Source organism: Pristiophorus japonicus, chromosome 20, assembly GCF_044704955.1.
Source record: "Pristiophorus japonicus isolate sPriJap1 chromosome 20, sPriJap1.hap1, whole genome shotgun sequence".
Lineage (NCBI taxonomy): Eukaryota > Metazoa > Chordata > Chondrichthyes > Pristiophoridae > Pristiophorus > Pristiophorus japonicus.
Window position 1 is genome coordinate 77,210,232 of NC_091996.1, and position 27,722 is coordinate 77,237,953.

Consider the following 27,722-nt stretch of genomic DNA (forward strand, 5'->3'; position numbering starts at 1 on the left):
TGTAGATTTTGTACCAAAGATCAATTTAGGATTAAAGTAAAAGTTCATAATTTTATTGCAAACCAAATTTCTGTTGCGGGTTACTGAATTAAGGGGAAAGTTAACACACAGCGTTTCTTAAATGGACACTGCAGCCCCGAGAACACCATCAGCAATATATCCAGAATATTGAAGTCCAGCCCAGTTATAGGGTTATTAACATCAGCAGAAACAAACCCCAACTGTCAGAATGAACATAGTTCAGTCGGGATGTGATTAACAGCAGATTCCAAACCTTGCAGTCACTTGTGAACTCGCTGATGTCTCAGCAGGTCGGATGACTGAGTCAATCCCTTCCCACACACTGAGCAGGTGAACGGCCTCTCCCCAGTGTGAACTCGCTGGTGTATCAGCAGGTTGGATGAACAAGTGAATCGCTTCCCACACTCTGAGCAGGTGAATGGCCTCTCCCCAGTGTGAACTCGCTGGTGTGTCAGCAGGTAGGAAGACGTAGTGAATCCCTTCCCACACTCAGAGCAGGTGAACGGCCTCTCCCCAGTGTGAACTCGCTGGTGTTTCAGCAGGTAGGAAGACGTAGTGAATCCCTTCCCACACTCAGAGCAGGTGAACGGCCTCTCCCCAGTGTGAACTCGCTGGTGTGTCAGCAGGTTGTATGACCGAGTGAATCTCTTCCCACACTCAGAGCAGGTGAACGGCCTCTCCCCAGTGTGAACTCGCTGGTGTGTCAACAGGGTGGATAACTGAGTGAATCCCTTCCCACACTCCGAGCAGGTGAACGGTCTCTCCCCAGCGTGAACTCGCTGGTGAGTTACAAGGTTGGATGACCCAGTGAATCCCTTTCCACATATGGGGCAGGTGAACGGTCTCTCCCCAGTGTGAACTCGCTGGTGAGTTCCAAGGTTGGATGACCCAGTGAATTGCTTACCACACTCGGAGCAAGTGAACGGCCTCTCCCCAGTGTGAACTCGCTGGTGTGTCAGCAGGTTGTATGACCGAGTGAATCCCTTCCCACACACAGAGCAGGTGAACGGCCTCTCCTTAGTGTGAACCCGCTGGTGTATCAGCAGGTTGTATGACCCAGTGAACCCCTTCCCACACTCTGAGCAAGTGAACGGCCTCTCCCCAGTGTGAACTCGCTGGTGAACTACAAGGTTGGATGACCGAGTGAATCCCTTCCCACACACGGGGCAGGTGAATGGCCTCTCCCCAGTGTGACTGCGTCGGTGAATTTCCAGCACAGATGGTGATCTGAATCCCTTCCCACAGTCACCACATTCCCACGGTTTCTCCATGGTGCGGGTGTCCTTGTGTCTCTCCAGGTTGGACGATCAGTTGAAGCCTCGCCCACGCACACAACACGTTTACAGTTTCTCCGCGTTTGAATGGTGCGATATTTTTTCAGGCTGTGTAACTGGTTAAAGCTCTTTCCACAGGCAGTGCACTGGAACACTCACTTGGGTGTGTGTGTCTCAGTGCCTTTCCAGTCACACTGATATTTGAAATCTTTTCCCACAGACAGAACAGACAAACATTTCTCCTTCCACTTTCAAAGGATGATGATATTCAGGTCTTGATGAAACGATTGAATCAGATTTTGCTGCGATGTTTGGTTTGCGTTTCCTGTCTGAAAATCTCCCCTTCTAATATGCTGTAAAAGGAGATAACAAAACTCATCACTGTCAGTATAAGACAGAAATTCAGAATAGACACATCTAGTTTCCATGGAACATTCTTTCCTCTCTTGTTCTTCCAAAGCTGTAAATCCCTGTCCCCCACAATGTCCCTCCTGCTGTGCTGAAATCCAAACCCATCGCACGTCTCTAGACCGTTTCTCCTCCACTCCCAGTTTTCATCACCAACTCTGGCTGGGTTCAGAAATACACTCACTGGTTCCTCTCCCTCTCCTCCCCTGATGGTGCTGACTCTAGCTGGGTTTAATTCTACAATCACTGGATTCCTCGCCCTCTCCTCCTTTGTAGTGCAGGCTATCTTAGATCTGGTGCTGTGTAATGAGACAGGATTAATAAACAATCTCCTAGAAAAGGATCCCCTTGGCATGGCTGAATTTCAAATTCAGATGGAGAGCGAGAAAGTTGGATCTCAAACCAGCGTACTAAGCTTAAATAAAGGAGACTACAAAGCTATGAGGGCAGAGCTGGCTAAAGTGGACTGGGAAAATAGATTAAAGTTTAGGACGGTTGATGAACAGTGGTGTACATTTAAGAAGATAATTCACAACTCTCAAGAAAAATATATTCTTAAAAAAAGGGGCATACAAAGTGGCCAAAACTAGTGGGATGATAGAAGATTGGGAAGCTTTTAAAAGCCAAAGAATGACTAAAAAATTATTAAGGAAGATAGGTTATGAAAGTAAACTAGCACAAAATATAAAAACGGATAGCAAGCGTTTCTACAGGTATATAAAAAGGAAAAGAGTGGCTAAAGTAAATGTTGGTCCCTTAGAGGACGAGACTGGGGAATCAGTGATGGGGAACATGGAAATGGCAGAAACTCTGAACAAATATTTTGTATCGGTCTTTACAGTAGAGGACACTAAAAATATCCCAACATTGGATAGTCAAGGGGCTAAAGGGGGGAAGGAACATACCACAATCACAATCACTCACTGGTTCCCCTCCCCTGAAGGTGCTGACTCTGGCTGGGTTCAGTTCTACACTCACTGGTTCCCCTTCCTCAACATCTCCTGAAGGAACAGTGCGGATGGAGCTTTATTCTGTATCTAACCCGTGCTGTACCTGCCCTGAGAGTGTTTGATGGGACAGTGCAGAGGGGACTTTGCTCGGTTTCTATCCCCTGCTGTACCTGCCCTGGGAGTGTTCGATGGGACAGTGTAGAGGGAACTTTCCTCGGTATCTAACGCGTGCTGTACCTGCCCTGGGAATGCTTGCTAGGACAATGTAGAGGGATCATTGCTTTGTATTTAACCCGAGCTGTCCCATCCTGGGAGTGTTTAATGGACAGTACATGGAGCTTTACTTTGTATCTAACTCTTGCTGTATCTGCCTGGGAATGTTTGATAGGACAGAGCAGAGGGAGCTTTACTCTGTATGTAATCCGTGTAGTACCTGCCCATGAACTGTTTCACGGACCAGGGTAGAGGGACCTTTACGCCATATCTAGGAGCTTTACTCGACCTAAACCATGCTGTATTTGTCCTGGGAGTGTTTGATGGTAATAGAAACATAGAAAATAGGTGCAGGAGTCGGCCATTCGGCCCTTCTAGCCTGCACCGCCATTTAATGAGTTCATGGCTGAACATGCAACGTCAGTACCCCATTCCTGCTTTCTCGCCATACCTCTTGATCGCCCTAGTAGTAAGGACTACAACTAACTCCTTTTTGAATATATTTAGTGAATTGGCCTCAACAACTTTCTGTGGTAGAGAATTCCACAGGTTCACCACTCTCTGGGTGAAGAAGTTTCTCCTCATCTCGGTCCTAAATGGCTTACCCCTTATCCTTAGACTGTGACCCCTGGTTCTGGACTTCCCCAACATTGGGAACATTCTTCCTGCATCCAACCTGTCCAAACCCGTCAGAATTTTAAACGTTTCTATGAGATCCCCTCTCATTCTTCTGAACTCCAGTGAACACAAGCCCAGTTAATCCAGTCTTTCTTAATATGTCAGTCCCGCCATCCCAGGAATCAGTCTGGTGAACCTTCGCTGCACTCCCTCAATAGTAAGAATGTCCTTCCTCAAGTTAGGAGACCAAAACTGTACACAATACTCCAGGTGTGGCCTCACCAAGGCCCTGTACAACTGTAGTAACACCTCCCTGCCTCTGTACTCAAATCACCTCGCTATGAAGGCCAACATGCCATTTGCTTTCTTAACCGCCTGCTGTACCTGCATGCCAACCTTCAATGACTGATGTACCATGACACATAGGTCTCTTTGCACCTCCCCTTTTCCTAATCTGTCACCATTCAGATAATAGTCTGTCTCTCTGTTTTTACCACCAAAGTGGATAACCTCACATTTATCCACATTATACTTCATCTGCCATGCATTTGCCCACTCACCTAACCCATCCAAGTCACTCTGCAGCCTCATAGCATCCTCCTCGCAGCTCACACTGCCACCCAACTTAGTGTCATCCGCAAATTTTGAGATACTACATTTAATCCCCTCGTCTAAATCATTAATGTACAATGTAGACAGCTGGGGCCCCAGCACAGAACATTGCGGTACCCCACTAGTCACTGCCTGCCATTCTGAAAAGTACCCATTTACTCCTGCTCTTTGCTTCCTGTCTGACAACCAGTTCTCAATCCACGTCAGCACACTACCCCCAATCCCATGTGCTTTAACTTTGCACATTAATCTCTTGTGTGGGACCTTGTCAAAAGCCTTCTGAAAGTCCAAATACACCACATCAACTGGTTCTCCCTTGTCCATTCTACTGGAAACATCCTCAAAAAATTCCAGAAGATTTGTCAAGCATGATTTCCCTTTTACAAATCCATGCTGACTTGGACCTATCATGTCACCTCTGTCCAAATGCGCTGCTATGACATCCTTAATAATTGATTCCATCATTTTATCCACTACCGATGTCAGGCTGACCGGTCTACAATTCCGTTTTCTCTCTCCCTCCTTTTTTAAAAAGTGGGGTTACATTGGCTACCTACCACTCCATAGGAACTGATGCAGAGTCTATGGAATGTTGGAAAATGACGGTCAATGCATCTGCTATTTCCAAGGCCACCTCCTTAAGTACTCTGAGATGCAGTCCATCAGGCCCTGGGGATTTATCAGCCTTCAGTCCCATCAATTTCCCCAACACAATTTCCCGACTAATAAGCATTTCCCTCAGTTCCTCCTTCTTACTCGACCCTCTGACCCCTTTTATATCCGGAAGGTTGTTTGTGTCCTCCTTAGTGAATACCGAACCAAAGTACTTGTTCAATTGGTCTGCCATTTCTTTGTTCTCCGTTATGACTTCCCCTGATTCTGACTGCAAGGGACCTACGTTTGTCTTTACTAACCTTTTTCTCTTTCCATATCGATAGAAGCTTTTGCAGTTCGTTTTAATGTTCCCTGCAAGCTTCCTCTCGTACTCTATTTTCCCTGCCCTAATCAAACCCTTTGTCCTCCTCTGCTGAGTTCTAAATTTCTCCCAGTCCCCGGGTTCGCTGCTATTTCTGGCCAATTTGTATGCCACTTCCTTGGCTTTAATACTATCCCTGGTTTCCCTTGATAGCCACGGTTGAGCCACCTTCCTTTTTTATTTTTACGCCAGACAGGGATGTACAAGTGTTGTAGTTCATCCATGCAGTCTCTAAATGTCTGCCATTGCCCATCCACTGTCAATCCCTTAAGTATCATTCGCCAATCTATCTTAGCCAATTCACGCCTCATACCTTCATAGTTACCCTTCTTTAAGTTCTGGACCATGGTCTCTGAATTAACTGTTTCATTCTCCATCCTAATGTAGAATTCCACCATATTATGGTCCCCAAGGGGCCTCGCACAACGAGGTTGCTAATTAATCCTCTCTCATTACACAACACCCAGTCTAAGATGGCCTTCCCCCTAGTTGGTTCCTCGACATATTGGTCGAGAAAACCATCCCTTATGCACTCCAGGAAATCCTCCTCCACCGTATTGCTTCCAGTTTGGTTCGCCCAATCTATATGCATATTAAAGGCACCCATGATAACTGCTGCACCTTTATTGCATGCACCCCTAATTTCTTGTTTGATGCCCACCCCAACATCACTACTACTGTTTGGAGGTCTGTACACAACTCCCACTAACGTTTTTTGTCCTTTGGTGTTCTGCAACTCTACCCGTATAGATTCCACATCATCCAAGCTATTGTATTTCCTAACTATTGCATTAATCTTCTCTTTAACCAGCAATGCTACCCCACCTCATTTCCTTTTATTCTATCCTTCCTGAATGTTGAATACCCTTGGATGTTGAGTTCCCAGCAATGATCATCCTGGAGCCACATCTCTGTAATCCCAATCACATCATATTTGTTAACATCTATTTGCACTGTTAATTCATCCACCTTATTACAGATCCTCCTTGCATTAAGACACAAAGCCTTCAGACTTATTTTTTTTAACACCCTTTGTCCTTTTAGAATTATGATGTAGTGTGGCCCTATTTGTTTCTTGCCTTTGTTTACTCGGCCTCCCACTATTGCTTTTTACCTTTCTACCATCTGTTTCTGACTCCATACTACTTCTCCCTGTCTTGCTGCATAGGTTCCCATCCCCCTGCCATATTAGTTTAAACACTCCCAAACTGCATTAGCAAATGTTACCCCCAGGACATCAGTTCCAGTCCTGCCTAAGTGCAGACCTTCCCTTTTGTACAGGTCCCACTTCCCCCAGAACTGGTTCCAATGTCCCAGGAATTTGAATCCCTCCCTCTTGCACCACTGCTCAAGACACGTATTTATTCTAACTATCCTGCTCCCTCTACTCTGATTAGAAATGCTCAGAACCGTAGTCGGCAGGATTTAAACCTGCGCTGGGAACCACCAATGGATTTCTAGTCCATCGCCTTAACCACTCGGCCACGACTACTGTGCAGAGCAAGTTTTACTCTGCGTCTAAACTATGCTGCACCTGCCCATGGAGTAATTGATGGGAAGGTATAAAGGGAGCTTTTCTCTATCTAACCGGTGCTGTACCTTCCCTGTTTGATGGGACAGTGTAGAGGGAGCATTACTCTGTACTAACCCTGTGCTGTACCTGCCACGGGAGCGTTTGAAAGGACAATGTTGGAGGGAGCTTTTCTTTGCATCTAAGCCATGCTGCATCTGCCCTGGGATTGCTTGACGGTGCAGTGTAGATGGAGTTTTATTCTGTATCTATGCAATGCTGTACTTGCCCTGGGAGTGTTTGATGGGACAGTGTAGAGGGATATTTTCTTTGCATCAAACCCATGCTTACCCGCCTGGGAGTGTTTGATGGGACAGTGTAGAGGAAGCTTTGCTCTGTATCTAACCCTGTGTTGTATCTGCCCTGGGAGTGTTTGATGCGACAGTGTAGAGGGAGCTTTGCTCTGTATCTATCCCGTGCTGTAACTGCCCTGGAGTGTTTGATGGGACATTGTAGAGGGAGATTTACTCTGTATTATAACCCTTTCTGTACCTGCCCTAGAATGTCTGATGGGACAGTGTAGAGGGAGCTTTACTCTGTACCTAAATGATGCTGTACTTGCCCTGGGAGTTTTTGATGGTAATTGCAGAGCAAGTATTGCTCTGTTTCTAAACTGTGCTGCACCTGCCCTGGGAGTGATTGATGGGAAGGTATAGAGGGAGATTTTCTCTATCTACCCGTGCTATACCTGCCCTGTTTGATGGGACAGTGCACAGGGATCTTTACGCTGTATCTAACCCTTGCTGTCCCTGCCCTGGAAGTGTCTGATGAGAGAGTATAGAACATAAGAACAAAGGAACATAAGAAATAGGAGCAGGAGCAGGCCATACGGCCCTTCGAACCTGCTCCGCCAGCCAATGCGATCATGGCTGATCCGATCACTTCCCTGCCTGCTTCCCATAACCCTTTATCCCCTTCACCCTTTATTCGCTTATCGGTTAAGAAACTGTCTATCTGTCTTAAATTTATTCAATGTCCCAGCTTCCAGATTTGCAACCCTCAGAAGAAATTCTGCCTCAGCTCCGTTTTAAATGGGCGGCCCCTTATTCTAAGATTATGCTCCCTAGTTCTCGTCTCCCCCATCAGTGGAAACATCCTCTCTGCATCCACCTTGTCAAGCCCCCTCATAATCTTATACATTTCGATAAGATCACCTCTCATTCTTCTGAACTCCAATGTGTAGAGGCCCAACCTACTCAACCTTTCCTCATAAGTCAACCCCCTCATCTCCGGAATAAACCTAGTGAACCTTCTCTGAACAGCCTCCAATGCAAGTATATCTTTTCTTAAATATGGAAATCAAAACTGTACGCAGTATTCTAGGTGTGGCCTCACCAATACCCTGTATAACTGTAGCAAGACTTCCCTGCTTTTATACTCCATCCCCTTTGCAATAAAGGCCAAGATTCCATTGGCCTTCCTGATCACTCGCTGTACCTGCATATTAACCTTTTGTGTTTCATGCACAAGTACCCCCAGATCCCGCTGTACTGCAGCACTTTGGAATTTTTCTCCATTTAAATAATAACTTGCTCTTTGATTTTTTTCTGCCAAAGTGCATGACCTCACACTTTCCAACATTATACACCATCTGTCAAATTTTTGCCCACTCACTTTGTCTGTCCTTTTGCAGGATTTTTGTGTCCTCCTCACACATTGCTTTTCCTCCCATCTTTGCATCATCAGCAAAGTTGGCTACGTTACACTCGGTCCCTTCTTCCAAGTCATTAATATAGATTGTAAATAGTTGAGGTCGCAGCACTGATCCCTGCAACACCCCATTAGTTACTGATTGCCAACCAGAGAATGAACCATTTATCCCAACTCTCTGTTTTCTGTTAGTTAGCCAATTCTCTATCCATGCAAATATATTACCCCCAACCCAGTGAACTTTTATCTTGTGCAGTAACCTTTTATGTGGCACCCTGTCAAATGCCTTCTGGAAGTCCAAATACACCACATCCACTGGTTCCCCTTTACCCACCATGTTAGTTACATCCAGCAAATTTGTCAAACATGACTTCCCCTTCATAAATCCATGCTGAATCTGCCTGACCGAATTTTGCTTTTCCAAATGTCCTGCTACTGTTTCTTTAATAATGGACTCCAACATTTTCCCAACCACAGATGGTATGCTATCTGGTCTATATTTCCTGCTTTTTGTCTGCCTCCTTTTTTTAAATCGGGGTGTTACATTTGTAGTTTTCCAATCTGCTGGGACCTCCCCAGAAGCCAAGGAATTTTGGTAAATTACAACCAATGCATCCACTATCCCTGCCGCTCGTTCTCTTAAGACCCTAGGATGCAAGCCATCAGGTCCAGGGGATTTATCTGCCTTTAGTCCCATTATCTTACTGATTATCACCTCCTTAGTGATTGTGATAAGTTCCTCCCCCCCCTACAGCCCCTTGACTATCCAATGTTGGGATATTTTTAATGTCCTCTACCATAAAGACTGATACAAAATATTTGTTCAGCGTTTCTGCCATTTCCATGTTCCCCATTACTAATTCCCCGGTCTCGTCCTCTAAGGGACCAACATTTACTTTAGCCACTCTTTTCCTTTTTATATATCTATAGAAACTCTTGCTATCTGTTTTTATATTTTGTGCTAGTTTACTTTCATAGTCTATCTTCCCTTTCTTAATCATTTTCTTAATCATTCTTTGCTGGCTTTTAAAAGCTTCCCAATCTTCTTTCCTCCCACTAGTTTTGGCCACTTTGTATGCCCTTGTTTTTAATTGTATACCGTCCTTTATTTCTTTAGTTAGCCACGGATGGCTATCTTTTCTTTTACACCCTTTCCTCCTCACTAGAATATATTTTTCTTGAGAGTTGTGAAATGGCTCCTTAAATGTACGCCATTGTTCATCAACCGTCCTACACTTTAATCTATTTTCCCAGTCCACTTTAGCCAACTCTGCCCTCATACCTTCATAGTCTCCTTTATTTAAGCTTAGAACACTGGTTTGAGATCCAACTTTCTCACCCTCCATCTGAATTTGAAATTCAACCATGCTATGATCACTCATTCCCAGGGATCCTTTACTAACAGATTATTGATTAATCCTGTCTCATTACACAGGACCAGATCTAAGATAGCCTGCCCCCTGGTTGGTTCCATTACATACTGCTCAAGGAACTCATCCCTTATGCACTCTGAACTCTTACTGGAACTATGTAGAGAGAGCTTTGCTCTGTATCTATCCCATGCTGTACCTGCCCTGGGTGCTTTTGGGGGAACAGAGTCGAGGGAGCTTTGCTCTATATCTTTCCCTTGCTGTACCTGCCCATTATCTCGACTCTCTTTCTCCTGCCGTTTAGCCAATTTCCTAACCAGGTCAATAATGTGCTTCAATTCTGTCGGCTTCTACCTTAGATAACACTCTCTTATGTGGGACTTGATCAAATATCTTCTGGAAATCCATATAAATAAAATCACACCAAACTAATAGCGAATTATTTTTCCCATTGAATTATTTTTAGTATCGCTTCTCTCATTGGTATTTTCCCAGTACCTTCCCTAGATCCCAAGGCTAGGAGAGGCACCCTGGAAGGTATGGGGAGCTGGGACTTGTCCATGAGAGTAACCGAATGTATAAAAACTGAGATAGTCTAGAGTGAGAAAGGAGAAAAGGCCCAAAATGGAGCAGTGGGTAACAGGACATCAATTAGTCTCCTCCTGTCTTACAGAAATAAAGAACATAAGAAACAGCAGCAGGAGTAGGCTTTATCGCCCCTCGAGCCTGCTCCGCCATTCAATGAGATCATGGCTAATCTTTTATCTCAACTCCACTTTCCTGCACTATCCCCATCTCCTTTGATTCCCCGAATATTCAAAAATCTATTGATCTCTACCTTGAATATACTCAACGACTGAGGTAGAGAATTCCAAAGATTCACCACCCTCGGAGTGAAGAAATGTCTCTTCATCTCAGTCCTAAATGGCCGACCCCTTATTCTGAAACTGCGACCCCTGGTTCTCGACTGCACAGCCAGGGGAAACATTCACCCTGAATTTTATATGTTTCAATGAGGTCACCTCTCATTCTTATACATTCCAGAGAATATAGGCCCAGTCTGTTCAATCTCTCCTCATAGGGCAACACCCCGCCCCCCCACCCCCAATCCCGGGAAGCAGTCTGGTGAATCTTCATTGCACTCCCGCTATGGCAAGTATATCCTTCCTTAGGTAAGGAGACCAAAACTGCAGGTGTGGTCTCACCGGGGCTCTAGATAACTGCAGTAAGACATCTTTACTCTTATCCTCAAATCCTCTTGTAATAAAGGCCAACGTACCATTTGCTTTCTTAATTTCGTGCTCAACTTGCATGTTAACTTTCAGGTGATTTATGTACAAAGACAGCCAGGTCCCTCTGAACACCAACATTTCCCAATCTCTCACCTTTAAAAAATACTCTGCTTTTCTATTTTTCCTACCAAAGTGGATAACTTCACATTTCTCCACATTATATTTCAGTTGCCATGTTCTTACCCATTCAATTATAGACTGCCTATATCTCCTTGAAGTCTCGTTGCATCTTCCTCACAACTTATATTCCCACCTAGCTTTGTCTCATCAGCAAACTTGGATATTCAGGCTGAACCTCCCTGGTCCGGCAACCTCCCTGGTCCGGCATCATTCCCGACGAGAGGTCGCGACCTGCTGCATCCTGGGGCTGGCTGTGCTCCTCTACTCTCCACCCACAGCTCCCCCCCCCCTCCCCCCCACCATATGTCGGAGGAGGAGCGAGGAGCGCAGCAGCTGACCGAGGCCCAACTGCAAAGTACATGCGCAGAATGCAGCCGAGTCGTTGCGCAGCATTTCGGGCCCAACTTCGGAGCCTCGGTTGGCTGCCGCACTCCTGGCTCCCTCTCCACGCCAATCCAACCGGGGAGGGGCAGCGGCTGGCCCCGGGACACAGTGTACATCCACCACCCCACCCCCCAGGACACAGCGTGCCGCCCCCGGGACACAGGACACAGTGTGCCACCTCCCCCCCCGGGACATGGGCCTGACCTGGGGGTGGGGGGTGGGGGAGGAGCACTGGAGGCGGCGAGGAGAGGAGGAGCAGCCGGCCCCAGGTCAGCAGTGCACTTTATCTTGTTTAACTGTAATGCCTCTGTGTGGTTTGGTTTTGCTTTTTCTAACGGAGAGCTCTGGGCAACAGCTGCACGACATCTCGTGTCAACTGGACTCTGACCTGGATTCCAGTGAATGGAGCAGAAACCTGTCCGGAAACTTTGCTGACAATGGGATTTTTAAGTCTGGGGTCTGTGTAATCTCCCGTGGTCCAGAAAATTTTCTGGTCCGGCACCGGTCAGGTTCCGAGGTTGCCGGACTGGAGAGGTTCAACCTGTGTTACATTGGGTCCCTTCATCCCAATCATTGATATCGATTGTGAATAGCTGGGGCCCAAGCACCGATCCATGGGGTACCTCACTAGTTACAGCCTGCCAACCCGAAAATGACCCGTTTATTCCAACCCTCTGTTTTCTCTCCGTTAACCAATCCTCAATCCATGCTAGTATTTTACCCCCAATCCCATGAGCCTTCATTTATTCAATAACCTCTTATGTGGCACCTTATCAAATGCCTTCAGAAAATCCAAATACACCCCATCCACTGGTTCTCCCTTATCTATTCTGCTAGTTACAACCTCAAAAACTAACAGATTTGTCAAACATGATTTCCCTTTCATAAATCCATGTTGACTCTGCCCAATCTTATTATTACTATCTAAATACCCTGTTACCATGTCCTTAATAATAGATTCTAGCATTTTCCCTGCTACTGATGTCAGGCTAACTGGTCTGTAGTTCCACATTTTCTCTCTCCCTCTTTTCTTAAATAGAATCATAGAAGTTTACAGCATGGAAGGAGGCCATTTCAACCCATCGTGTCCGTGCCGGCCAACAAGAGGCACTCCAGCCTAATCCCACTTTCCAGCTCTCGGTCCGTAACCCTGCAGGATACGGTATTTCAAGTTCACATCCAGGTGCTGTTTAAATGTGGTGAGGGTTTCTGCCTCTACCACCCTTTCAGGTAGTGAGTTCCAGACCCCCACAACCCTCTGCGGGAAGAAATTTCCCCTCAAATCTCCTCTAAACCTTCTACCAATTACTTTAAATTTATGCCGCCTGGTTGTTGACCCCTCTGCTAAGGGAAATAGGTCCTTCCTATCCACTATATTTAAGCCCCTCATAATTTTATACACCTCAATGATGTCTTCCCTCAGCCTCCTCTGTTCCAAGGAAGACAAACCCAGCCTATCCAATCTGTCCTCATAGCTAAGATTCTCCACACCCGGAAACATCCTCGTCAATCTCCTCTGTACCCTCTCCAGTGCAATCACATCCTTCCTGTAATGCGGTGACCAGAACTGCACACAGTACTCGAGTTGTATCCTAACCAATGTTTTAAACAGTTCAAGCATAAGCCTGCTGCTCTTATACTCTATGCCTTGGCTAATAAAGGCAAGCATTCCGTATGCCTTCTTAACCACCTTATCTACCTAGCCTGCTACCTTCAGGGATCTGTGGACATGCAATCCCACATCCCTTTGTTCCTCTACACTTCTCAGTGTCCGACCATTTAATGTGTAATCCCTTTCCTTGTTAGCTCCTCCATCACTACATCCTGGGTCCCCATACCTGCCTCCTGTCCCTGACCATTGACGAACTCTAAAGCATTACTTAACCCAAGGGGTGTGACAGCCTCTTGGAATAAAGTAACCAGATAACTCTCCACCTCCCTGATGTCCCGCAATGTCTGCACCTCATACTCCAGCTCAACAACTCTGAGCCGAATTTACTTGAGCTGCAGACACTTACAACCGACGTGGGCGCTCGGGATCGCCATGCTCCCCACAAACTCCCACAAGCTGCAGTTAGAGCAAACCACCTGCCCTGCCCTGTCTATCTAACCTTCTTTCTTCAACAAGTCTTGGACACCAACGGCTCTTCGGAACCTTCTTCCCCTTCACTTCCCTCTGAACCCATCCCTTCTTCCAATCTCACCCACTGCCATGTTTTCACAATCCCCTCTGACCTTCCCCTCTCTGACCCTGAACTGCCTGAGCTTCATCCTCTTATGCCCCCACCTCAATGAATTTCGAGCTCGGCACGATGCTGAGCTCTTTTTATGCTGCCTTTGCCTCCGTGCCCACTTCTTCGGCCAGGAGTCTTCCCCCTGCACAGCTGACCCTTTCTCCCGTTTTCAGAATTCTCGCTCTACCTGGACCCCTCCCTCTGGCCTCTTGTCCTCTCTAAATCTCTTCATTGCCATTTGCCGATGGGACATCGGCCATCTCATTGCTCCCCTCACTCCCTCCAACCTCCCTCCCTCTGAACTTGCAGCACTCCGCTCACTCAGATCCAACCCCTACATTGTCATTAAACCTGCTGACAAGGCTGGTGCTGTTGTTTGGCGAACCGACCTCTACCTTGCAGAGGCTGATCGCCAACTCTCTGACACTTCCTCCTACCTCCCCCGGACCATGACCCCACCACTGATCATCAAGCCTTCATTTCCCCGACCGTCACTGACCTCATCTCCTCTGGAGATCTTCCCTCCACAGCCACCAATCTCATAGATTCCCAACCCCATACAGCCCTTCTCCCTCCTTCCCAAGATCCACAAACAGGGCTGCCCCGGTAGACCCATCATTTCAGCCTGTTCTTGCCCCACAAAACTTATTTATTCCTATTTTTTCTCCCCTTGTCCAGTCTCTTCCCACCTACATCCACGACTCCCCTGACGCCCTCCGTCACTTTAACAGTTTCCCGGCCCCAACCGTCTCCTTTTTACTATGGATGTCCAATCCCTCTACACTTCCATCCCCCACCAGGATGACCTGAGGGTGCTCTGCTTCGTCCTGGAGCAGAGGCCCAACCAGTCCCATCCACCTCCGCCCAGCTGAACTTGTTCTCACATTGAACAACTTCTCCTTTATCTCCACTCACTTCCTCCTAATTAAAGGTGTTGCTATGGGAACCCGCATGGGTCCTAGCTATGCCTGCCTTTTCGATTGGGATATGGGAACATTCTGTGTTCCAGTCCTACTCGGTTCCCTTCCCTCACCTCTTTTTCCGGTACATTGATGACTGTATCGGTGCCGTCTCCTGCTTTCGCCTTAAACTATAAAATATCATTCACTTTGCATCCAATGTCCACCCTTCCCTCACCTTCACATGGTCCATCTCTGACTCTTCCCTTCCTCGACTTCTGTGTCTCCATTTCTGAGGATAGACTATTGACAGACATTCACTATAAGCCCACGGACTCCCACAGCTACCTGGACTACACTTCCTCCCACTCCGCATCCTGTAAGGATTCCATTCCATTCTCCCAGTTTCTCCGTCTCTGTCGCATCTGCTCTGATGACAGTCACCTTCCACAATAGTGCCTCTGAAATGTCTTCCTTTTTCCTCATCCGAGGATTCCCCTCTGCCATGGTTAACATGGCCCTCGACAGTGTCCGTTTTATTTCCTGCACTTCTGTTCTCACCCCTTCCCCTCCCTCTCAGAGTCACGATAGGTTTCCCCTTACAAGAACATAAGAAATAGCAGAAGGAGTTGGCCATTTGGCCCCTCAAGCTTGCTCCGCCATTCAATAAGATCATGGCTGGTCTGATCATGGACTCAACTCCTCTTCCCTGCCCGCTCCCCATAACCCTTATCGCTCAAAAATCTGTCCATCTCCGCCTTAAATATATTCAATGACCCAGCCTCCACAACTTTCTGGGGCAGAGAATTCCACAGATTTACAACCCTCAGAAGAAATTTCTCTGCATCTCAGTTTTAAATGGGGGGGCCCTTATTCTAAGACTATGTCCCCTAGTTTTAGTTTCCCCTATGAGTGGAAATATCCTCTTTGCATCCACCTTGTCGAGCCCCCTCATTAGCTTATAAGTTTCAATAAGATCAGCTCTCATTCTTCTGAACTCCAAGTGTATAGGCTCAACCTACTCAACCTATCTTCATAAATCAACCCCCTCATCTCCGGAATCAACCTAGTGAACCTTCTCTGAATAACCTCCAATGCAAGTATATCCTTCCTTAGAGAGACCAAAACTGTACGCAGTACTCCAGGTGTGGCCTCACTAACACCCTGCACAGTTATAGCAGGACTTCTCTGCTTTTATACTCCATCCCCCTTGCAATAAAGGCCAATATTCCATTTGCCTTCCTGATTACTTGCTGTACCTGCAAACTAACTATTTGTGTTTCATGCACAAGGACCCCAGGTCTCTCTGTACTGCAGCAATTTGCAATTTTTCTCCATTTAAATAATAATTTGCTTTTCTATTATTGCTGCCAAGGTGGATAACCTCACATTTTCCCACATTATACTACATCTGCCAAATTTTTTCCCACTCACTTAGTCTGTCTATATCCCTTTGCAGATTTTTTGTGTCCTCCTCACAATTTGCTTTCCCACCCATCTTTGTATCATCAGCAAACTTGGCTACATTACACTTGGTCTCTTCATCCAAGTCATCAATATAGACTGTTGGGGACCCAGCACCGATCCCTGTGGCACTCCACTGATTACTGTTTGCCAATCGGAAAATGACCCATTTATCTCCACTCTCTGTTTTCTGTTAGTTAGCCAACCCTCTATCCACAGCTTTCACCCCACCTGCCTCCACATTCAATGGATCATCCTCCGCCATTTCCACCACCTCCAGCGTGATCCCACCACCAATCACATCTTCCCCTCCCAGCATTCCGAAGGGACCGCTCCCTCCGCGATACCCTGGTCCATTCCGCAGTCGCCCCCGGCAACCCCTTCCCTTCCCACGGCATAGGAGATGCAACACCTGCCCTTTTGCCTCCTCCCTTCCCACTCTCCAGGGCCCCAAACATTCCTTTCAGGTGAAACAGCGATTTACTTGTACTTCTTTCAATTACTATACTGTATTCGCTGCTCACGATGTGGTCTCCTCTATATTGGGGAGACCAAATGCAGATTGGGTGACCACTTTGCAGAACACCGCCATTCAATCCGCAAGTGTGACCCTGAGCTTCCACTCCCCTGTCACTTTAATTCTCCACTCCCACTCCGACCTGTCCATCCTCGGTCTCCTACACTGTTCCAGTGCAGCTCAATGCAAGCTCGAGGAACGGCACCTCATCTTTCGTTTAGGCACTTTACAGCCTTCGGGACCAACATCGTTTAACAATTTCAGACCATAATCTCTGCTCATATTTTGTTCCCTTTTCTCCTTTTTTTTTTACAAACTTCTCCCAGTTTCCCGTGGCAGCTGGTAATTATTCAGGCATTCACACCCTATCTAGACTCATCTTTTGTTTCCTAACTTGTGCCATTACTGTATCAGTTTGGTCCATCATCGCTTTTCTCTCTTAAATTTCTTCTGCCTCCCACCCGATCACAGATATTCCCTTTTGTTCTGTCCTCCCCTCCCCCTTTCAGGGCCCCAGCACTTCCTTAAGAATCTTGTTACATTTGAAACTTTTGCCAGTTCTGACAAAGGGTCACAGACCCGAAACATTGGCTCTGCTTCTCTCCACAAATGCTGCCTGACCCGCTGAGATTTCCAGCTTTTTCTGTTTTTATTAACCCTTCTTTATTTGATTAGTTAATTCGTAATTTTTTATTCTTTAAATTTGATTACTTAATTGTTTGATCTAGTTTAGCTCCAGACCACCACGATCTCAGGTAAGCACCTCATCCCCCACCCCCCCACCCACAGGCAGCGCGGGGGCTCGATACTCGGGGCAGGGCGGGGGGCTCGATACTGCAGGAAGCAGGTTGGTGACTGCAACGAGGTGGAACTGTGTGACTACGTCAGACATCACAGGAAAGCAGGGAAGTGATTGGTTGATGAATTATGTCTCCTTTCTTGCTTAATTAATGATTCAACTGTTTACAGAATAGCAGTCATGTGTGTTTTACAAGGGTTAGAAATTCTGTGCATTGGTGGGGCTAAAAAAAAACGGAATGAACGAATTAAATACGTTAAGATGGCAGGACGGGTGATGTGTCAGTGCTGCAACATGTGGGAGCTGGTGGACCCCATTGAGGTCCACGGTGACCGTGCCTGCAGCAAGTGTCTACAGCTCGAGGAACTTCGGCTCCGCGTTGATGAGCTGGAGTCCGAGAAGGGGAGAGTTACCTGGACACTGTGTTCCAGGGGTTAGTCACACCCCTTAGGTTAACTAACTCAGATTTGGCTAGCGGTCAAGGACAGGATGGTGTGACTACAAGTGAGGAAGGTATGGGGATCCAGGAGGTAGTGATGGAGGAGCCTTGGTCCTTGCTCTTGTCCATTAGGCTCGAGGCTCTTACTCCCTGTGTGGACGTGGGCAGAGACTGCAGGGAGGATGATCAAACTGACCACAGCCCCGTGGTACAGGGGGACAATCAAGCGGCAGGGGGGTGGGGGGAGTAAAAAGAAACATTGTAGTAGTAGGGGACAGTATCATTAGGGGGATAGATACAGTTCTCTGCAGCCGTGAGCGTGAGTCCCGAATGCTGTGTAGCCTGCCCGGTGCCAGGATTAAGGACATCTCCTCAGGGCTGGAGAGGAACCTGGAGTGGGAGGGGGTAGATCCAGTTGTCGTGGTTCACGTGGGTACCAATGACATACATAGGCCAGACAAGAAGGTTCTGCTAAGGGATTATGAACAGCTAGGGGCCAAATTAAAAAGAACCACAAAGGTAATAATTCGGATTACAACTCGAACCACGAGCAAATTTGCATAGGGTAAATAAGATCAGAGAGCTAAACTCGTGGCTCAAAGACTGGTGTGGGAGAAATGGGTTTTGGTTCCAGCGGCACTGGCACCAGTACTGGGGTAAGCGGGAGCTGTTCCGTTGGGATGGAATCCACTTAAACATGCTGGGACTAGTGTCCTGGCGAACCGAATAACTGGGATGCAGAGAGAGCTTTAAACTAATTAGTGGGGGTGGGGAAGTGTTCAGGTGAGCAGAAACCTACAAGCTCAAAGAACAAGGTGAAGGCAATAGAGCAGGGTAGCAGTGGGGGAAACGAAAACCAGAGCAATGAGGAAGGGACAGAATCTATAAACATAAGACTGTATCAGAAACTGGGACCATAGCAGGAGAAAGTTTTAAGAAAACACATTTAAAAGCTCTTTATCTGAATGCACGCAGCATTCATAACAAATTAGATGAGCTGTCGGCACAAATAAATACAAATAGGTATGATCTGATAGCCAACAGAGACGTGGTTGCAAGGTGACCAAGACTGGGAACAAAACATTCAGGGGTACTAGACAATTCGGAAGGACAGACAGAAAGAAAAAGGAGGTGGGGTAGCTGGGTCGATAAAGGATGGAATCACTGCAATACTGAGAAATGATATTGGCTCAAATGATCAGGATGTTGAAACAGTTTGGGTAGAAATAAGGAATAATACGGGGAAAAAGTCACTGGTGTGCATAGTCTATAGGCCCCCTAACAGTAGCAACTCTGTTGGTCGGAGTATCAACCAATAGTGGGGCTTGTAAAAAGGGAACAGCAATAATCATAAGTGTTGGGGAAGTCCAGAACCAGGGGTCACAGTCTAAGGATAAGGGATAAGCCATTTAGGAGTGAGATGAGGAGAAACTTCTTCACTCAGAGAATTGTGAACCTGTGGAATTCTCTACCACAGAAAGTTGTTGAGGTCAGTTCGTTCGATATATTCAAAAGGGGGTTAGATGTGGCTCTTATGGCTAAAGGGATTAAGGGGTATGGAGAGAAAGCAGGAATGAGGTACTAAACTTGCTTTATCAGCCAGGATCATATTGAATGGTGGTGCAGGCTCGAAGGGCCGAATGGCCTACTCCTGCACCTATTTTCTATGTTTCTATGTTAACCTCCATATTGATTGGACAAATCAAATTGGTCATGGAGTGCAAAGGGACGGGTTCCTTGAGCAGTATGAAATGGAACCAACCAGGGAGCAGGCTATCATAGATCTGGTCCTGTGATAGCCTGCCTCCTGTGTAATGAAACAGGATTAATAAACAATCTCCTAGTAAAGGATCCCCTGAGATTGAGTGATCATAGCATGGTTGAATTTCAAATTCAGATGGAGGGTGAGAAAGTTGGATCTCAAACCAACATACTAACCTTAAATAAAGGAGACTATGAAGGTATGAAGGCAACGTCGGCTAAAGTGGACTGGGAAAATAGATTAAAGTGTAGGAAGGTTGATGAACAATGGCGTACATTTAAGGAGATATTTCACAAGTCTCAAGAAAAATATATTCCAGTGAGGAGGAAAAGGTGTCAAAGAAAAGATAGCCATCTGTGACTAATTAAAGAAATAAAGGTCGGTATCCAATTAAAAACAAGGGCATACAAAATGACCAAAACTAGTTGGAGGACAGAAGATTGGGAAGCTTTTAAAAGCCAACAAAGAATGACTAAAAAAATGATTAAGGAAGGGAAGAAAGACTATGAAAGTAAACTAGCATGAAATATAAAAACAGATAGCAAGAGTTTCTATCGGTATATAAAAAGGAAAAGAGTGGCTAAAGTAAATGTTAGTCCCTTGGAGGACGAGACCGGGGAATTAGTAATGGGGAACATGGAGATGGCAGAAACTCTGAACAAATATTTTGTATCAGTCTTTACGGTAGAGGACACTAACAATATCCCAACAATCGATCATCAAGGGGCTATGGGGGGGGCGGTGGGGGGAACTTAACACAAACACAATCACTAAGAGGTGGTACTCAGTAAGATAATGGGACTAAAGGCGGATAAATCCCCTGGACCTGATGGCTTGCATCCTCGGGTCTTAAGAGAAGTAGCGGCAGGAATAGTGGATGCATTGGTTGTAATTTACTAAAATTGCCTGGATTCTGGGGAGGTCCCAGCAGATTGGAAAACTGCAAATGTAACGCCCCTATTTAAAATAGGAGGCAGACAAAAAGCAGGAATCTATAAACCAGTTAGCCTAACATCTGTGGTTGGGAAAATGTTGCAGTCCATTATTAAAGAAGCAGTAGCAGGACAATTGGAAAAGCTTAATTCAGTCAGGCAGAGTCAGCATGGATTTTATGAAGGGGAAGTCATGTTTGACAAATTTGCTGGAATTGTTTGAGGATGTAAGGAACAGGGTGGATAAAGGGGAACCAGTGGAAGTGGTGTATTTGGACTTAGAGAAGGCATTTGACAAGGTGTCACATAAAAGGTTACTGCACAAGATAAAAAGTGATGGGGTTGGGTGTAATATTGTGCATGGGTAGAGGATTGGCTACCTTACAGAAAACAGAGTTGAGATAAATGGTTCATTCTCTGGTTGGCAATTAGTAACTATTGGGGTGCCACAGGGATCAGTGTGGGACCCAACTATTTACAATCTATATTAACGACTTGGATGAAGGGACCAAGTGTAATGTTGGAATCAATTATTAAAGATGAAATAACAGTGCATTTGGAAAGCACTGACAGGATCGGTCCAAGTCAACATGGATTTATGAAAGGGAAATCATGCTTGACAAATCTTCTGGAATTTTTTGAGGATGTAACTTGTAGAGTGGACAAGGGAGAACCAGTGGATATGGTGTATTTGGACTTTCAAAAGGTTTTTGACAAGGTCCCACACAAGAGATTGGTGTGCAAAATTAAAGCACATGGTATTGGGGGTAATGATGTGGATCGAGAACTGGTTGGCAGACAGGAAGCCGAGAATCGGGATAAACGGGTCCTTTTCAGAATGGCAGGCAGTGACTGGTGGAGTGCCGCAGGACTCAGTGCTGGGAACCCAGCTATTTACAATATATTTTAATAATTTAGATGAAGGAATTGAGTGTAATATCTCCAAATTTGCAGATGACACTAAACTGGGTGGCGGTGTGAGCTGTGAGGAGGACGCTAAGAGGCTGCAGGGTGACTTGGACAGGTTAGGTGAGTGGGCAAATGCATGGCAGATGCAGTATAATGTGGATAAATGTGAGGTTATCCACTTTGGGGGCAAAAACACAAAGGCAGAATATTATCTGAATAGCAACAGATTAGGAAAAGGGGAGGTGCAACGAGACCTGGGTGTCATGGTACATCAGTCATTGAAAGTTGGCATGCAGGTACAGCAGGCAGTGAAGAAGGCAAATGGTATGTTGGCCTTCATAGCTAGGGGATTTGAGTATAGGAGCAGTGAGGTCCAACTGCAGTTGTACAGGGCCTTGGTGAGGCGTTACCTGGAATATTGTGTTCAGTTTTGGTCTCCTCATCTGAAAAAGGACGTTCTTGCTATTGAGAGTGCAGCGAAGGCTCACCAGACTGATTCCCGGGATGGCAGGACTGACATATGAGGAGAGACTGGATTGACTGGGCCTTTATTCACTGGAGTTTAGAAGGATGAGAGGGGATCTCATAGAAACATATAAAATTCTGACGGAACTGGACAGGCTAGATGCAGGAAGAATGTTCCCGATGTTGGGGAATCCAGAACCAGGGGACATAGTCTAAGGATAAGGGGTAAGCCATTTAGGACTGAGATGAGGAGAAACTTCTTCACTCAGACCTGTTAACCTGTGGAATTCCCTACCACAGAGAGTTGTTGATGCCAGTTCATTGGATATATTCAAGAGGGAATTAGATATGGCCCTTACGGCTAAAGGGATCAAGGGGTATGGAGAGAAAGCAGGAAAGGGGTACTGAGGTGAATGATCAGCCATGATCTTATTGAATGGTGGTGCAGGCTCAAAGGGCCGAATGGCCTACTCCTGCACCTATTTTCTATGTTTCCCCGTTTTATTTTTACTCCAGACAGGGATGTACAATTGTTGAAGTTCATCCATGTGATCTCTGAATGTTTGCCGTTGCCGATCCACCGTCAACCCTTTAAGTATCATTTGCCAGTCTATTCCAGCCAATTCACATCTCATACTATCGAAATTACCTTTCCTTAAGTTCAGGACCTTAGTCTCTGAATTAACTGTATCACCCTCCATCTTAATAAAAAATTCTACCATATTACAGTCACTCTTCCCCAAGGGGCCTCGCACAACAAGATTGCTAATTAGTCCTTTCTCATTACACATCACCCAGTCTAGGATGACCAGCTCTCTAGTTGGTTCCTCAACATTTTGGTCGAGAAAACCATCCCAAATACACTCCAGGAAATCCTCCTCGACCGCATTGCTACCAGTTTGGTTAGCCCAATCAATATGTAGATTAAAGTCGCCCATGATAACTGCTGTACCTTTATTGCATGCATCCCTAATTTCTTGTTTGATGCTGTCCCCAACCTCACTATTACTGTTTGTTGGTCTATACACAACTCACACCAGCGCTTTCTGCCCTTTGGTATTCCGCAGCTCCACCCATACCGATTCCACATCATCCAAGCTAATGTCCCTCCTTAGTATTGCATTAATTTCCTCTTTTACCAGCAATGCCACCCCACCTCTTTTCCTTTCTGTCTATCCTTCCTGAATGTTGAATAACTCTGGATGTAGAGTTCCCAGCCTTGGTCACCCTGGAGCCATGTCTCCGTGATGCCAATTACATCATAGAAACATAGAAAATAGGTGCAGGAGTAGGCCATTCAGCCCTTCGAGCCTGCAGCGCCATTCAATGAGTTCATGGCTGAACATGCAACTTCAGTACCCCATTCCTGCTTTCTCGCCATACCCCTTGATCCCCCTAGTAGTAAGGACTACATCTAACTCCTTTTTGAATATATTTAGTGAATTGGCCTCAACAACTTTCTGTGGTAAAGAATGCCACAGGTTCACCACTCTCTGGGTGAAGAAGTTTCTCCTCATTTCGGTCCTAAATGGCTTACCCCTTATCCTTAGACTGTGACCCCTGGTTCTGGACTTCCCCATTGGGAACATTCTTCCTGCATCTAACCTGCCTAAACCCATCAGAATTTTAAACGTTTCTATGAGGTCCCCTCTCATTCTTCTGAACTCCATCGAATACAAGCCCAGTTGATCCAGTCTCTCTTGATTTGTCAGTCCCGCCATCCTGGGAATCAGTCTGGTGAACCTTCGCTGCACTCCCTCAATAGCAAGAATGTCCTTCCTCAGGTTAGGAGACCAAAACTGTGCACAATACTCCATGTGTGGCCTCACCAATGCCCTGTACAACTGTCGTAACACCTCCCTGCCCCTGTACTCAAATCCCCTCGCTATGAAGGCCAACATGCCATTTGCTTTCGTAACTGCCTGCTGTACCTGCATGCCAACCTTCAATGAATGATGTACCATGACACCCAGGTCTCGTTGCACCTCCCCTTTTTCTAATCTGTCACCATTCAGATAATAGTCTGTTTTTACCACCAAAGTGGATAACCTCACATTTATCCACATTATACTTCATCTGCCATGCATTTGCCCACTCACCTAACCTATCCAAGTCACTCTGCAGCCTCACAGCATCCTCCTCGCAGCTCACACTGCCACCCAACTTAGTGTCATCTGTAAATTTGGAGATACTACATTTAATCCCCTCATCTAAATTATTAATGTACAATGTAAACAGCTGGGGCCCCAGCACAGAACCTTGCGGTACCCCACTAGTCACTGCCTGCCATTCTGAAAAGTACCCATTTACTCCTACTCTTTGCTTCCTATCTGCCAGCCAGTTCTTAATCCACGTCAGCACACTACCCCCAATCACATGTGTTTTAACTTTGCACATTAATCTCTTGTGTGGGACCTTGTCGAAAGGCTTCTGAAAGTCCAAATACATCACATCAACTGGTTCTCCTTTGTCCACTCTACTGGAAACATCCTCAAAAAATTCCAAAAGATTTGTCAAGCATGATTTCCCTTTCACAAATCCATGCTGACTTGGACCTATCATGTCACCTCTTTCCAAATGCGCTGATTCCATCATTTTACCCACTACCGATGTCAGGCTGACCGGTCTATAATTCCTTGTTTTCTCTCTCCCTCCTTTTTTAAAAAGTGGGGTTACATTGGCTACCCTCCACTCCATAGGAACTGATCCAGAGTCTATGGAATGTTGGAAAGTGACTGTCAATGCATCCGCTGTTTCCAATGCCACCTCCTTAAGTACTCTGGGATGCAGTCCATCAGGCCATATCCGTTAACTGCTGTCTGTGCAGTTAATTCGTCCACCTTATTACAAATACTCCACGCACTGAGGCACAGAGCCTTCAGGCTTGTCTTTTTAAACACACTTTGCCACTTTAGAATTTTGCTGTAATGTGGCCCTTTTTGCTTTTTGCCTTGGGTTTCTCTGCCCTCCACTTTTACTTTTCTTCTTTTTATCTTTTGCTTCTGCCCCCATTCTACTTCCCTCTGTCTCCCTGCACAGGTTCCCATCCCCCTGCCATATTAGTTCTACATTCATTGTTTCCCCCTGAAGGTGCTGACTCTATTTGGGTGTCTTTGCTCTCGTCACCTCTTTATACACTCTGGCCCTCCCTATATATCTATTATTTTCCTGTTTTGGTGATGGGCTCTCCCTCACCACTCACTCCCAGACTGTCACCATTTCAAGGAACCATACAGCACAGAAGACCAATCGGTCCATCGAGCCTGTGCGACTCACTGAAAGAGCCACTCCCTGCACCTACCCCAAAACACTGGAACATTTTCATTGGATATATTCAAGAGGGAGTTAGATGTGGCCCTTACGGCTAAAGGGGATCAAGGGGTATGGAGAGAAAGCAGGAAGGGGGTACTGAGGTGAATGATCAGCCATAATCGTATTGAATGGTGATGCAGGCTGGAAGGGCCGGATGGCCTACTCCTGCACCTATTTTCTATGTTTCCATTTTCCCTTTGAAGCATTCATCGTTTTGAAAGTTATTATTGATGTCCTTTTCAAAGTGTGGAGCCCAGAATGGAGCCCAACCCTCAATATCTGAGGTGTAACTAGTGACTGATAAAGGTTGACCATAATGAGCTTGTTGTTGTATCTATACTGCTATTAATACTGTAACAGATTGATCAGCTGACCCTGCCCCTCACAGATTTGTGGTCACCTTTAAATTGGACCATTTGGTTCAGAAAGCCTCCCATTTTTCTTCCTTCCAGAATACATTGGGTGTGGGTGTCCCTGGGAGCCTGAGGCCCTGTCCCCGCGGGCGGGCGGGCGGGACAAACCCGGGCTCAGCCTCTGGCCTGTTATTGGGCCCTGGACCCTACACCAGGGGTTTATGAAGCTCACCAGCCCCACTCGCGGCTCCAATTCCTGCCCCGCGCCGACAACCCACCGTCTCCGTCATGTGGGCTCCACCAACTGTCGCCGCTCGGTCCTCCAGCCCCGCCCCCGCTCTTCCTATTGGCCCGGAGCCGCCGTCAATCACCTGGGCCGTGTGAGCTGAGCATGCGCGGTGGGGCGGCTGTGTCTGAGGCAGCGGCTGAGAGATGGGCGGAGGGAGCGGGTTAATAAACCCCGGGGGGACGCGGGCTTCACACACACCGAGTGCGGGCCCAGGCCCCACCCGCCCACGAAACAGCACTCCACATTATCCGCTTCACACACACCCGCTGTGGGCCTCAGGCCCCGAACAACAACCTGCGGCTCCGGCCTTTCCCCGGGCGGGGGGCAGCTGCGGGGCTTTCTCCCGGTGACAGGCCCCGGGGGGACAGAATGTTGTATACAATCTAGAATTGTCTGAATTTCTATCCTGTACTTAAAGTAATCATCATCGGCAGTCCCTCGAAGCGAGGCTGACTTGCTTCCACGCTAAAAAGGTTGAGTTCACAGGTGTTTCAATGAAGGACCGAAGATTCCAGATCCCGAACTACATGTTGAAGGGTAGGAGATGCCTGTGTGTGACCGTTGTACACCAGCCACCACACCGGCTTGACACAGCTAGGTCTTGGTCCAGTGGCAATGAATACCCAGGACGACTGGCGACCAGCTCTACTGCACGGACCGAGCGCGCGCACATATAGCAGTGTGGGCTGGGCCGTGCTGCCCCTGGGCCCTCACCTCTCCTGGGCCCTGGTCACTTCCTTCTACAAACTCTTGCTCCTTCGCCCCTCCTGCTGTGCCTGCCTGCATTGCAATCAGCGACCTGACTTCGCAGCCGTTGTCCTCCTGCAGTGGTGTGCCGCCACACGCTACTCTCTGAGATGGCCCTGGCCTGCTGATGGTCTTGCAGTCCGGGACTGCGCTGATTTCCGGGCCAGGCTGGCGCACGCTGCTCCCTCTAATGCAGCCTTTCAATCACAGTAAATCCTCTTCAATTCACTAACATAGCCTTTCGATGGTGGTGCATTTACCCAGCATTTGCCACGACGGAGATTGTGCCAAACCCAGACTACAGGGGCCCAATGCACAAACGTGGAACCAGGCTGTGTTTGGAGCATGCGCAGTGCGTGTAATGGCGGAGCGGACATGGAGAACATCTGCTGCACAAAAGAACCTATTTTCAGCTTCTACTTAAAGTAACAATGTTTGTAACCACCATTTATTTGCAGTGTATTAGAAGGGGAGAATCTGCAGCTGGGAAACTCAAGCCAAACATCACGTCAAGATTTGACAGATTCGCCGGATTGATCAGGATCACCTTATCATCAGCCTTTGTAAAAACAGGAACATGTGTGTGTGGATGCACTTTCAACCAGTCGTTCAGCCTGTGAGACTCATCCAATAGGGTGAGTCTGGGCTCCCCTAATAAGGTGATGTGGTGACCAGAACTGTGCGAATATTCTAGCTGTGTCCTAATAGTGTTTTACACAGTTCTAGCATAACCTCCAGAGGGAGGTGCGAGTCTGGAACTTACTGCCTGAAAGAGTAGTAGAGGCAGAAACCCTCATCGCATTTACAAAAATTATTTGGATATAACCGACAGGGCTACGGACCAAGAGCTGGAAAGTGGATAGCTCTTTTTCGGTCGCAGAGACACGATGGACCTAATGGCCTCGTTCTGTGTTGTAAACTGCTATGATTCCACGACACCAATCACCTCCTATCTGATATAAATCCACCCCACAGTCACTGACAGCAATCCCCTCCTGACTGATATAAATCAACCCCACTGTCACTGACACCAATCCCCTCCTGTCTGATATAACGTTGTGAAGGACAATGCAAGGCCAGAGGATTTGGAATTTTTTAGAAACCAGCAAAGGACGACTAAAAAAATGAGAAAATAGCAGATGA

The 27,722-nt window shown here is 46.6% G+C and overlaps 1 protein-coding gene, 1 long non-coding RNA gene and 1 other non-coding gene across 3 annotated transcripts in view; all 3 read right to left on the minus strand.

Annotated features, from left to right (window-relative positions):
• LOC139232972 (zinc finger protein 180-like) lies at positions 1-25,865 on the minus strand. Its single transcript, XM_070863472.1, has 2 exons — positions 25,776-25,865; positions 1-1,648 (listed from the first exon to the last, which is right to left on the minus strand). Exon 2 carries the CDS (start codon positions 1,290-1,292, stop codon positions 282-284), a length of 1,011 nt encoding a protein of 336 aa, XP_070719573.1. The 5' UTR covers positions 1,293-1,648; positions 25,776-25,865; the 3' UTR covers positions 1-281.
• The window catches only part of LOC139232625 (uncharacterized), a 973,018-nt gene that overhangs the window by 22,003 nt on the left and 923,293 nt on the right, over positions 1-27,722 (minus strand). The gene's annotated exons all lie outside the window — the stretch shown is intronic.
• On the minus strand, positions 6,483-6,564 carry trnas-aga (transfer RNA serine (anticodon AGA)). Its single transcript has one exon. It is a non-coding gene; the product is annotated as a tRNA-Ser (tRNA).

What these genes read in the sequence shown, in the direction of transcription:
- LOC139232972 (XM_070863472.1), bottom strand. Translation starts at nt 1,292, where the DNA reads ATGGAGAAACCGTGGGAATGTGGTGACTGTGGGAAGGGATTCAGATCA.